At 50.7% G+C, this 12,788-nt stretch overlaps 1 protein-coding gene across 3 annotated transcripts in view; it reads left to right on the forward strand.

Moving 5' to 3' along the window:
* The window catches only part of PHKA1 (phosphorylase kinase regulatory subunit alpha 1), a 101,743-nt gene that overhangs the window by 40,783 nt on the left and 48,172 nt on the right, over window positions 1-12,788 (forward strand). For all 3 annotated transcript variants that reach the window (XM_032791611.2, XM_032791612.2, XM_032791613.2), the window contains exons 13-14: window positions 6,959-7,037; window positions 8,057-8,191. In XM_032791611.2, the coding sequence (XP_032647502.1) occupies window positions 6,959-7,037; window positions 8,057-8,191 (214 nt within the window). The remainder of the gene's footprint in view (window positions 1-6,958; window positions 7,038-8,056; window positions 8,192-12,788) is intronic.

The following is a 12,788-nucleotide window of genomic DNA, read 5'->3' on the forward strand; positions in this document are numbered from 1 at the left end:
TGGAACCCGGAGTAGAGGGCGGGCCCGGGTTCCCCCCCAAACCTCCCAACTCCTGATCAGACACAGGAGGAGTTGACCCAGACTGTGGGGAAGATCACCGAGGTGAGCAAATCTGCCAAGAAGCGCAGGACCCACCAAGGTAGAGAAGGAACTTTGTCACAATAGTTATAGTTATAGTTAGTTAATATATATAGTTTAGTGGGGGTTGGGCATTAGCCTTTTCCCCGCACCCAGTGCCGGGGCCCATGCTTGGTTCACCGGGGTTTAAACCGTGCTCGGCCTGCCATAAGCCGATGCCCACAAGCGATCCCCATGACGCGTGTCTAAAGTGCCTTGGGGAATCGCACATTACAGATAAGTGCCATATTTGCAAGGCATTTAAACTGAGGACAAAGAGAGAGAGACTTTCATCTAAAGAATCTCCTCAAGGAGGCTGCTTTGAACCCTCCGTCCTCGGCACCGAGTGCGGAGCACTTCACTAGCAGCGCTCCTCCGGCACCGGACCGTCCCGGCACCGCAAAGACACCGCGGCACCGGCCTTCTCTGGCACAGGGACCTGCTTGGCACCAATCTCTCTTGCTGAAGCAGAAGATGTCGAAGTCCTCCGCTGCCTCTGTCCCCTCGGTTGGACCGCCCGGCACCTGCACCTGCCGCGGTACCGACTGCTGCAGTACCGTCAACTCCAGTCCCACAAGGGCCGTCGAGTCTGGTCTCTGAGAGCTCCCCACCGAGACCTGTAGTTGAGTTTACGGTCCTTTCTACTCCGGAGACATTCTCCACAGCCAGGGACATTATCGCCATGACAGAGTCTGTCCTGCCTCAACCCCCAGCACCGCCAGTGTGGGTACTACACTCCAGAGGCAAGCCGGCTATAATGAGACCTCCTTCAGTCTGCCCGGCTGACCGGCACCGATCACGATCCAGGTCCTGGGGCCGTTCATGGTCTTATAGATGATCACGATCCCGGCGCCGCTCACCTATCTGGTACCGGTCGTACTCGCGGCACAGATCGACATCTCGGCCTCCACGGTACTCTCGGTACCACTCCAGCTCCTGGCACCGCTCCTGGCACCGCGACTCTCGCAGCCATTCACGTCGTAGATCTTCGAGATCCAGGTCGACCTCCCGGCACCGCGCCGGTTGCAGGTCCCGGTCTCGTTCTCGGCACCGGTATGACATCGATGGCGAGACAGACGGACCCTTACCACGGCCTCTCAGCTCCTCCCTGGCCGTCCTAGCACTCCTCTGCGTCTTCCCAGATGGACAGTGCGTATGCCCAAGACAGGGACACGAATGTGCCCACCGTGCTATTCCATGAGCCCCAGGCTCAGGATCACGGACCTCAACAGTGGGCATTTTGGACACCCTGGGCATATCATCAGGCCCAAGGTACACATCCAGGCCCATCGTGTTCTGTCACATCAAGATACCGGGTGCCGGAAGCCACTATTAGCCGTCCTCCTCCTTCTGTTTCGGAGGAGATGTTGGTCCAGCCACAGGACTCCCAGATCCCTAGGGAGACGGAGGCTGTCCACCAAGAGGAGCCCTCAACTGACCCGCTTGTCCCAGGTCTCTCCTCATCCTCCTCCCCTGACGAGGTGGTGGCTGGAACGTCGGCGGTAGGCCCTCCACCAATCGATCTGAGGGCCCACCAGGATCTCCTCAGGCATGTTGCACAGAACATGAACTTGCCAGTCGAGGAGGTCCTGGAGGTAGAGGACCCAGTGGTGGACATCTTAACATCGGATGCCCCCACGAGAGTGGCCCTCCCCTTTATACGGATGATCCAGGCCAATGCCAACACAATCTGGCAGTCTCTGGCCTCTGTTCCACCTGCTGCCCAGGGAGTGGAATGTAAATATATGGTGCCCTCCAAGGGCTACGAATATTTGTACGTCCATCCCCCGCCTTGCTCCCTAGTTGTCCAGTCAGTCAACGAGAGGGAACGCCATGGCCAGCAGGCCCCAGCCCCGAAATCAAAAGACGTGAGGTGCATGGACTTACTGGGGCACAAAGTCTATTCTGCAGGGGCGCTCCAACTCCGCGTGGCTAATCAACAAGCCCTCCTTAGCCGCTATAATCATAATATGTGGGCGGCGGCGGACAAATTCAAGGAGTTGCTCCCGCAGGACTCCTGACAGGAATTTGCGGCCATCCTGGACGAGGGAAAAAAGGTGGCTAGAACGTCCCTCCAGGCTTCCCTGGATGCCGCAGACTCAGCAGCCAGGACCCTAGCCTCTGGGGTGACTATGAGGCGTATCTCATGGCTGCAAGTCTCAAGCCTTCCCCCGGAGCTCCAACATACAATCCAGGACCTCCCCTTTGAAGGGCAGGGCCTGTTTTCAGATAAGACAGACCCTAGGCTCCAAAGCCTAAAAGACAACAGGATGATTATGTGCTCACTGGGCATGCATACGCTAGTGACTCAGCGCAGGCCGTTCTGCCCCCAGCCACACCGCTCTTATCCTCAGCCCAGGCAGAGACAGGACTTTGCTAGAAGGTGGGGTAGAACTGGTCGCCGGAGGCAGTCAGGCAACCAAGGGGGCCAGAACCAAGGTCCCCCCAAACCTTCCACAGGGCCGAAACCCTCCTTTTGAAGGTGCACCCAAGGGCGTCATACCAGTGTCGTCAAACGATCCGTTCCCTCCTTTCTCCAACTGCCTCTCCCTTTTCCTCCCTGCGTGGTCCTGGCTAACGTCAGATTGCTGGGTCTTACACACGCTGGGATTTGGGCATCGCCTCCAATTTATTTCATTCCACCCCCCTTCCTCGTCCGTCTTCAGGGACCCCTCTCACGAGCAACTCCTCCTCCAGGAGGTGCAGACGCTCCTCACCAAAGGAGCCATAGAGGAGGTACCAGAACACAAATGGGGCACGGGCTTTTACTCCCGATACTTCCTAATCCCCAAGGCAAAAGGGGGTCTCTGACCTATCCTGGACCTGCGGGAACTCAACAGATACATGATAAAAGTTGAAGTTCCATATGGTATCCCTGGGGACCATCATCCCATTCCTGGAGACTGGTATGCCGCCCTTGACATGAAAGATGCGTATTTTCACATAGCCATCTTCCCACCTCACAGGAGGTCCCTCCGATTCGTAGTCAACCGCCAACATTTTCAGTTCGCGGTCCTACCGTTCGGCCTCTCTACGGCCCCAAGAGTATTCACAAAATGCATGGCTGTAGTCGCTGCTCACCCCGCCGCCGTCGGGTACATGTTTTTCCGTATCTAGACGACTGGCTCATCCGAGGAACCTCCAAGGCACAGGTGACCCATCACGTCGGCATTGTCAAGGACCTTTTCCTACATCTAGGCCTAATGATCAATGCAGAAAAATCCACTCTGATTCCCACTCAGAGGATAGACTTCATTGGTGCCACCCTGGACTCCAACCTCGTCAGGGCCTGCTTACTGCTGCCCTGGTTCCAGGCAATGGTGGTGATCATCCAGAGTCTGCAAGCTGCCCCGTTGACTTCGGTTCACACTTGCCTCGGTCTCCTGGGTCACATGGTGGCCTGCGCGTTTGTGATGAAATACGCCAGACTGTGCCTCCGTCCTCTCCAATCGTGGCTGAACTCGGTGTACTGACCAGGCAGGGATGCCATAGACATGATCGTCACCATTCCCCCGAGCATCCTAGCCTCCCTCGAATGGTGGCTGAGCCCCAGCCCTCTATGTCCCTGACGACGGACGCGTCATCTCTCGGCTGGGGTGCTCACCTTGGACATCTACGCACACAAGGCCTTTGGTCATTTCAGGATCTGGCCTTGCACATAAATATCCAGGAGCTGAGAGCAGTCTGCCTTGCTTGCCAGGCATTCCAACACCACTTGCAAGGCCGTTTGTGTGTCGATATTCACCAACAACACGACAGCCATGTACTGTATAAACCAACAGGGCGGGACAAGGTCCTCGACCCTTTGCCACGAGGCCTTACGACTCTGGGACTTTTGCATAGCCCACTCTATAGACTTCATAGCGTCCTTTCTCCCGGGGGTTCGGAACACTGTGGTGGATCACCTCAGCAGATACTTCCTTTCCCACGAGTGGTCGTTTCACCCGGACGTAATTCTTTCGGTCTTCCGGAAGTGGGGATTTCTCCGTGTAGACCTCTTCGCCTCCCACGAGAACAGGAAATGCCAGACGTTCTGTTCCTTTCAAGGCCTGTCACAGGGTTCAATAGCGGACCCTTTCCTCATGCCGTGAACAACTCACCTGCTATATGCCTTTCCACCGTTCCCGCTTGTCCACAAGGTCCTGCTGAAAGTACGCAGAGACAGAGCCCACTTGATCATGATCGCTCCAGTGTGGCCCAGGCAGCACTGGTACACCATGTTTCTAGACCTGTCAATAGCGGACCCTATCCCACTACCTCTGCACCTGGACCTGATAACTCAGGACCACGGCAAAGTGCATCACCTAGACCTACAGTCCCTCCATCTCACGGCATGGCTCTTGAGTGGTTGACCCAGTCTGAGTTGCGCTGCTCTGCCCCAGTGCAACAAGTACTCCTGGGTAGCAGGAAACCTTCCACTAGAGCAACGTATCTGGCCAAGTGGAAGCGTTTCACATGCTGGTGTGCAGAGCATAACGTCCTTCCAACTGAGATCCCCATCCCCACCATCTTGGACTGCCTCTGGTCCCTTAAACAACAGGGCCTAGCGGTATCTTCTTTGAGGGTGCACTTGGCAGCCATCTTTACTTTCCAGCCAGGGGAGAATGACCGCTCCATATTTTCATATCCTGTGATATCTCGAATCCTCAGGGACTTGGAGCGCCTATACCCCCAAGTACGCCGCCCCACCTCAACCTGGGACCTCAATCTGGTTCTTACCAGACTTATGTCAGCTCCATTCGAGCCATTAGCATCTTGCTTCCTTCTCTACCTCTCCTGGAAAACCGCTTTCCTTGTAGCCATCACATCAGCTAGACGAGTTTCTGAGCTCCGGGCTCTCATAGCGGACCCTCCATATACTGTCTTCCACAAAGACAAGGTGCAGGTGCGACCACAGCCGGCCTTTCTCCCCAAAGTGGTATCGGCCTTCCATGTCAACCAGGCGATCTTCCTTCTGGTCTTCTTCCCGAAGCCACATTCATCACGCAGGGAACAACAGCTGCACTCCCTAGACATCCGTAGAGTGCTTGCTTTTTATATCGAACGGACAAAGCCCTTCCGCAGAACTCCCCAACTCTTCATCGCGGTGGCAGAGCGTATGAAGGGCCTTCCTGTTTCCTCACAGAGGATTTCATCCTGGGTAACATCGTGCATCCGCACCTGTTACAACTTGGCTCACGTTCCGTCGAGCCACCTCACTGCACACTCTGCCAGGGCTCAAGCCTCATCTGCTGCTTTCCTGGCTCACGTGCCTATCTACGAGATATGTCGAGCAGCTACCTGGTCCTTGGTGCATACCTTGGCCTCTCACTATGCCCTGGTTCAGCAGTCCAGAGATGATGCAGCCTTTGGCTCTGCAGTGTTACACTCTGCGACATCTCATTCCGACCCCACCGCCCAAGTAAGGCTTGGGAGTCACCTAACTGGAATGGATGTGAGCAAGCACTCGAAGAAGAAAAGACAGTTACTCACCTTTTGTAACTGTTGTTCTTCGAGATGTGTTGCTCATATCCATTCCAAACCCGCCCTCCTTCCCTGCTGTCGGAGTAACCGGCAAGAAGGAACTGAGGAGCGGTCGGGTCGACGGGTATATATCTGGCGCCATGGCGGCACCACTCCAGAGGGCGACCAGCCGACCCACCGGTGGTTGCTAGGGTAAAAATCTTCTGACAAACTTGCACGCGGTGCGTGCACCCCTAACTGGAATGGATATGAGCAACACATCTCGAAGAACAACAGTTACAAAGGGGAGTAACCGTCTTCTTTTCCTTGTAGCGCCCTATTCCTAGGTACTCTCTGCATCTGCCTCTGAGTAGCACTTGTCTTTCTGACAAACACACAGGGCTGTTCTGTTGCATTCTACCCAAGGTCTATCTCCAGACTTTCTTCTTCTGGTCACTGCACTCTGCTTGGCCCTGCTTGCTGGCTGGTGTGTTGGGTGAACAACCTTTCCTGAAATATGCTCATATAAGTGTCTGGAGGCTTGTCTAAGTAACATCGTCCGCCACACCATCCCCTCTGCAGTAAAACTTCCCTCCGCCAGGATAGTGAAGTCCCCAGTCAGCATCCAGGGGCTGCTATTCAGCATAGCAGTGCGCTGTACTATGACCACTGCAGCTCGTGGCTACTTCATTCATCTTTCAGGCCTGTTTTTAGGAATTTCCCTGTCTGAGTGAGCTCTCTTCCTGCCAAACTATAGCAAATGGGGGCTTGGTGGGATTAAAGAGTTATGTTCTTTCTGGCCAGAGTGTGCTCATTACTCAGAGTCTCTCCAAGAAAGCATAAGAACGGCCATACTGGGTCAGACCAAAGGTCCATCTAGCCCAGTATCTGTCTTCTGACAGTGGCCAATGCCAAGTGCCCCAGAGGGAGTGAACTTAACAGATAATGGTCAAGTGATCTCTCTTCTGCAATCCATCACCACCCTCTGACAAACAGAGGCTAGGGACACCATTCCTTCCCATCCTGGCTGATAGCCATTAATGGACTTAACCTCTATGAATTTATCCAGTTCTCTTTTTTTTAAATGCTGTTATAGTGTTATCAGCAAAATAACTTTCTGAGTGAAGGAGGGTCTGGCTCCGAATTGACTCATCCATGAGTACCAGAAAGGGGAAGAGGTTTTTCCAAGCTATCTTTTTCCAGTAAGCTTTAATAGCTCATTGTAATGCTGATCGACTGAACCTGACAGATGGGGGTTCCCCATCTGATCTGGTCCTCAGTGTGTGATCTGTGTTGCTGATGTGTTCTGCTGCTAGGGTAATGTTAACAGGGGTCTCTGTAAGCAGCTTGTCTTCTCTGTGAGGGCAATTCCTCTCTCTCTGGTTATTTCTTCACACAGGGATTTCTGGCTCCAGGTGAAATTGATCCCCTGAATCGCAGGTTTGCTACTGTCCCAAAACCGGATGTGGTAGTCCAAGGTGAGCATGGCAGTCTGATGTTACAGGTTGCTGTAGGTATGCTACACAAGAGGGGATGGAAACAGTCTCCGGCTGCAAAATGCAGGATGGCTTCCTGCCCACCAGCAGGGCTGGCAGCTTCACCACACTGGATCTGGTAACTGACTTGATTTGGCAGATGTTACTTGCATCTGGCAATGGGTGGTGCAGCTGGTTGCCCTTTCAGGGGGTTGAAAGGCTTCATACAAGTGGTGAGTGGTGCCATGGGGTGATGGCAAAAGTAACATTTCCCCCTTACAGTTTCTCTGATCCTGTGAGATCACTCAAGCTAAGCAGGGTTAACTCAATCAATACTTGATTGGAAGACCTCTCAGGTGTTGGTGTGTCTGGCGACTCTCCCTTCTGAGTCAGTGCTGAGCCAATGCCTCAGCCTGGTTTGCTGCTTGAGATGCTGTTCTTTTGGATGACTCTCTGAGAATGAAGGGGCCAGGACTCTGATTTAAAGATTCCTTGTCTCCCTTCAGTTAAACCAGCTGCTATGTTGTTCCACAGAGGTGGCTACATTTCAGCAGTGGCCCAAGTGACATGGGAGCTATATAAAGGAATCTGTTTAAGTAGGTAAAGTTCTTAAGGGTCCTTCAGGATGAAAATTTAAGTGCTCCCTTTAAACCATGATCTCTTGCCAGTGCCATTGCTGGCTCATATCGAGATGAGTCTTGCTCTCACCTCTGTCACCTGTTAACCTAGACCTCTGATCCAGTCCACTGGGCAATGAAAGCTTCAACAAGGCAATTGTTGCTGCCAGGGGGATGGCTCTCAGACCCCTACCCCTCATGCGGAGAGCCCAGGTTGTTCTCTAGGGTGCCAGGTTAGTTGGGATGGGTGCTGACCCGAACGATGATGGAACGCAAGCAGTCATCGCCAAGCAACTTGCACCCAGTCTCTGAGCAGCCTCCACAAAGGGGGAAAGGCCATTCGGCAATGAAATTCCTGGCCTGAGATCTCCAGCTGCTGATACTGCCCTCTCCACCCTTGCCCAGTGTGCATCCTAGCTGAGACAGACAGCATCAAGGCTATCCTGAAGAAGCAGGGCATCGAGGTGGAGACAGTGGCTGATGTCTACCCCATCAGAGTGCAGCCGGCCCGGATCCTCAGCCACATCTATGCCAGATTAGGTGAGTGGCTGGAGCTTTGCCTGAGCACCTGGGGTAGGGGGTGATAGAACATCTGGATGGGACAGGGAAAGGCAGCTTGGGAAATGACTCGATCCTCCCTGTGTCTGACTTTCCAATGTGCACTAATGGCCAGCGGAGCAGCAAGTCTTGTCTCAGCTGTGGCAGTTCCCTTGACACACTATCAGCTCCTTCTCCCCCACCCCCATTTTTTTGTTGGAGAATGTCATGATGCTGCCAGTAACCCTTTCCTGACTGAACACAGGTATGTTTTTCTCTAATGGTCCATGCACACCTTTTTAACCCCGCTCATTTAGCAGGCAACGGACTCTTGGGAGAGCTCCCTACAGCCTTGTCACCACCATCTCTCTCTCTCTCTCTCTCTCTCTCTCTCTCTCTCTCTCTTTCCCCCCCAACCCCCCTCCCCAAATCCCTCTTTCAAGCACCAACGTAGGGTCTCTAACCTGCTGACTGTAAGCCGAGGCTGCCATCAATATGGCCATGTTCGTCAAGCTTGCTTCCAAATCTAGATCTTGTTATAACAAGTTTCAACAGAGCCACAGATCGATGGAAATGGTTTTTCTCTCATTTAAAAACCTCACAACCTCCAGTGTAGAGCCTGCAGCCCAGATGCTGTGGTGCTGGGCTCCTACGTGCAGACCTCCAACAGGCTCCGTACCCTCTGACTGTCCAGGCAGCTTTCATGGGGCGAAAGTCTGACAAGGGGTATGGAGGGTGAAAGGTCAGTTGTAGTCTGAACTCTTTTGTCATCTAGATAAGGCAGGGGTACATGTACCTCCTGGCAGAGCTCTGTGTATCCCCAGGGATACATCAACTCATCTAGATATTTGTCTAGCTTTGCAACAGGCTACAGGAATAGCATGAGTAAAGTCAGTACAAACTAACATTTCATACAGACAATGACTTGTTTATGCTGCTTTATATAGTTTACACTAAAATGTAAGTACAATATTTATATTCCGATTTTATTTTATAATTACATGGCGAGAAAGTCAGCAGTTTGTCAGTAACCCTCTGCTGAGACAGTTTTTTGTATTTTAGCTCTGATTCTATAAGCAAGTATTTTTCAAGTGAAGTGAAACTTGGTGTACCTAAGACAATCAGACTCCTGAAAAGGGTACAGTCATCTGGAAAGGTTGAGAGCCACTGAGATAAGGGAACCCTGTTATCATCCAAAGCCCTTGACCTCTTGTCTCTTCCTGTGGCCAGTTGAATTCAGGTGAGGGAGGTCTGAATTAATGCTGACGCTCCTTCCCTCCTCCTCTGGAGACTGCTGACTCTTCAGCCGTCCCCTCTTGTGTTGCTTCCTTGATCTCTAGACGGGACCTGTTTTGAACCAGATGCTGGGTGTTGAGAGGTCTCCCTTCCCCAGGCAATCCCTTCACAAGTCCTATCCCAGCCTTTTGCTTTGTGTAGCTCCAGCCAGTACTGCTCCTGAAAGCCCTGTGGAACGCGTTGCTAGCACAGCCTACAGCTTCTTGAAAATCTGCTTATAATGGGGTCACAGAGACCCCCTTGGGACTGTCACCTGATGTGCTGAAATTACCTCTGAGCTTGTTTTCCCTGCCAGCTTGGGACTTCAAGAACCCTGTTTTGTTGAGCCAAACATGCTAGCCTGCTGCAACACAGACCCAGGGTCTGGTCCAGGCCCCCAAAGCTGCAGACTAAACTGAAAACAGCTGAGCAGGTTAGCTGTCTCCAGCACTCAGACACCCAGTTCCCAATGGGATCCATACCCCACATAAATCAGTTCTACTCTATATAAAGCTTATATAGGGTAAACTCATAAACTGTCCGCCCTCTATAAATATATGCACAGCTGTTTGCTCCCCCAGGTATTAATCACTTACTCTGGGTTTACTAATAAACAGAAGTGATTTTTATTAAGTGTAAAAAGTAGGATTTAATTGGTTTCAAGTAATAGAACAACGTAAGTCATCAAGCAAAATAAAGCAAAAACATGCAAGTCTAAGCCTAATACGCTAATAAACTGATTACAGGTAATATCTCACTCTCAAAGATGTTCCAATAAGCTTCTTTCACAGCTCCTTCATAGTCTAGGCCCAATCCTTTCTCCTGGTACAGTCCATGTTAGTTCCAGCAGACATGTCAGGTGGTAAGCAGGGGTTTTCTCATGACTGGCATCCTCTTTTGTCCGGCTCCCCTCCCTTTTATAGCTTTCACACAAGGTGGGAATCTGCTTGTCCCCACCCCAGCCTCAACAATGAAAAAGTACAAGAATTAAGATGGATTCCAGTATCATGTGACATGGTCACATGTCACTGTAAGACCCTTCTCGTCTCCATGCTTCCTGGGTTGGCCCACAGTACACAGGAACTCTACATCAACATTCCACACAAAGCTGGACTACAAGCCATCAGGAATAGTATCCCCGATAATATCACGGCTAACCTGGTGGCTGAACTTTGTGACTTTGTCCTTACCCACGACTATTTCACATTTGGGGACAATATATACCTTGAAGTCAGTGGCACTGCTATGGGTTCCCGCATGGCCCCACAGTATGCCAACATCTTTGTGGCTGACTTAAAACAACGCTTCCTTAGCTCTCGTTCCCTAACGTCCCTACACTACTTGCGCTACATTGATGACATCTTAATCATCTGGGCTCATGGAAAAGAAGCCCATGAGGAATTCCACTGTGATTTTAACAATTTCCATCCCACCATCAACCTCAGCCTAGACCAATCCACACAAGCGGTCCATTTTCTAGACACTACTGTGCTAATAAGCGATGGTCATATAAACGCCACCCTATACCGGAAACCCACCGACCGCTATACTTACCTACATGCCTCTAGCTTCCATCCAGGACACACCACATGATCCATTGTCTACAGCCAAGCTCTAAGATACAACCATATTTGCTCCAGTCCCTCAGACAGAGATAAACACCTACAAGATCTCTATCAAGCATTCTTAAAACTACAATACCCACCTGCTGAAGTGAAAAAACAGATTGACAGAGCCAGAAGAGTACCCAGAAGCCACCTACTACAGGACAGGCCCAACAAAGAAAACAACAGAACGCCACTAGCCATCACCTACAGCCCCCAACTAAAACCTCTCCAGCGCATCATCAAAGATCTACAACCTATCCTTAAAGATGATCCCTCACTCTCACAGATCTTGGGAGACAGGCCAGTCCTCGCTTATAGACAGCCTCCCAACCTGAAGCAAATACTCACCAGCAACCGCACACCATACAACATAAACACTAACCCAGGAACCTATCCTTGCAACAAAGCCCGATGCCAGCTCTGTCCACATATCTATTCAAGTGACACCATCATAGGACCTAATCACATCAGCCACGTCATCAGGGGCTTGTTCACCTGCACATCTACCAACGTGATATATGCCATCATGTGCCAGCAATGCCCCTCTGCCATGTACATTGGCCAAACCAGACAGTCTCTACGCAAAAGAATAAATGGACACAAATCTGACATCAGGAATCATAACATTCAAAAACCAGTGGGAGAACACTTCAACCTCTCTAACCACTCAGTGACAGACTTGAAGGTGGCCATTTTGCAACAAAAAAGCTTCAAAAACAGACTCCAAAGAGAGACTGCTGAACTCGAATTAATATGCAAATTAGATACAATTAACTCAGGCTTAAACAGAGACTGGGAATGGTTGGGTCATTACACTAATTGAATCTATTTCCCTATGTTAAGGTCTCCTCCCACCTTTTATGGGTCATCTTAATTATCACTTCAAAAGTTTTTTTTCTCCGGCTGATGATAGCTCATCTCAATTGATTAGACTCTTCCTCTTGGTATGCATACTTCCACCTTTTCATGTTCTCTGTATGTATAAATATCTCCTGTCTGCGTTCCATTCTATGCATCCGAAGAAGTGAGCTGTAGCTCATGAAAGCTCATGCTGAAATTTGTTAGTCTCTAAAGTGCCACAAGTACTCCTGTTCTTTTTGCGAGTACACAGGAAGTCATGCAAGTAAATAAACTATTTACAACCAATTGTCCTAGTCAGTGGGAGCAATCAGCATTCTAAACTGCCATTAATGGCCCACACTTTGCATAATTGCAATAGGACCTCAGGGTTATATTTTGTATTTCTAGCTTCAGATACAAGAATGATACATGCATACAAAGAGGAGGAATATATTTGAGTAGGTTATAACCTTTGTTATAGAATATTAGGGTTGGAAGAGATCTCAGGAGGTCATCTGTCCAATCTCCTGTTCAAAGCAGAACCAATCCCCAACTAAATCATCTCAGCCAGGGCTTTGTCAAGACGGGCCTTAAAAACCTCAAAGGATGGAGAGTCTACCATCTCCATAGGTAACCCATTCCAGTCCTTCACCACCCTCCTAGTGAAATAGTGTTTCCTAACATCCAACCTAGACCTCCCCCACTGCAACTTGACCATTGCTTCTTGTTCTGTCATCTGCCACGACTGAACACAGCCTAGTTCCATCCTCTTTGGAACCCCCCTTCACGTAGTTGAAGGCTGCTATTAAATCCTCATTCATCCTCCGCTAGTTATGATATCTTGTAAGAGACCTTTTGCATAAAGCATATTCCAGTTA

The sequence above is a fragment of the Chelonoidis abingdonii genome, chromosome 8 (genome assembly GCF_003597395.2).
Source record: "Chelonoidis abingdonii isolate Lonesome George chromosome 8, CheloAbing_2.0, whole genome shotgun sequence".
NCBI classification, from domain to species: domain Eukaryota; kingdom Metazoa; phylum Chordata; order Testudines; family Testudinidae; genus Chelonoidis; species Chelonoidis abingdonii.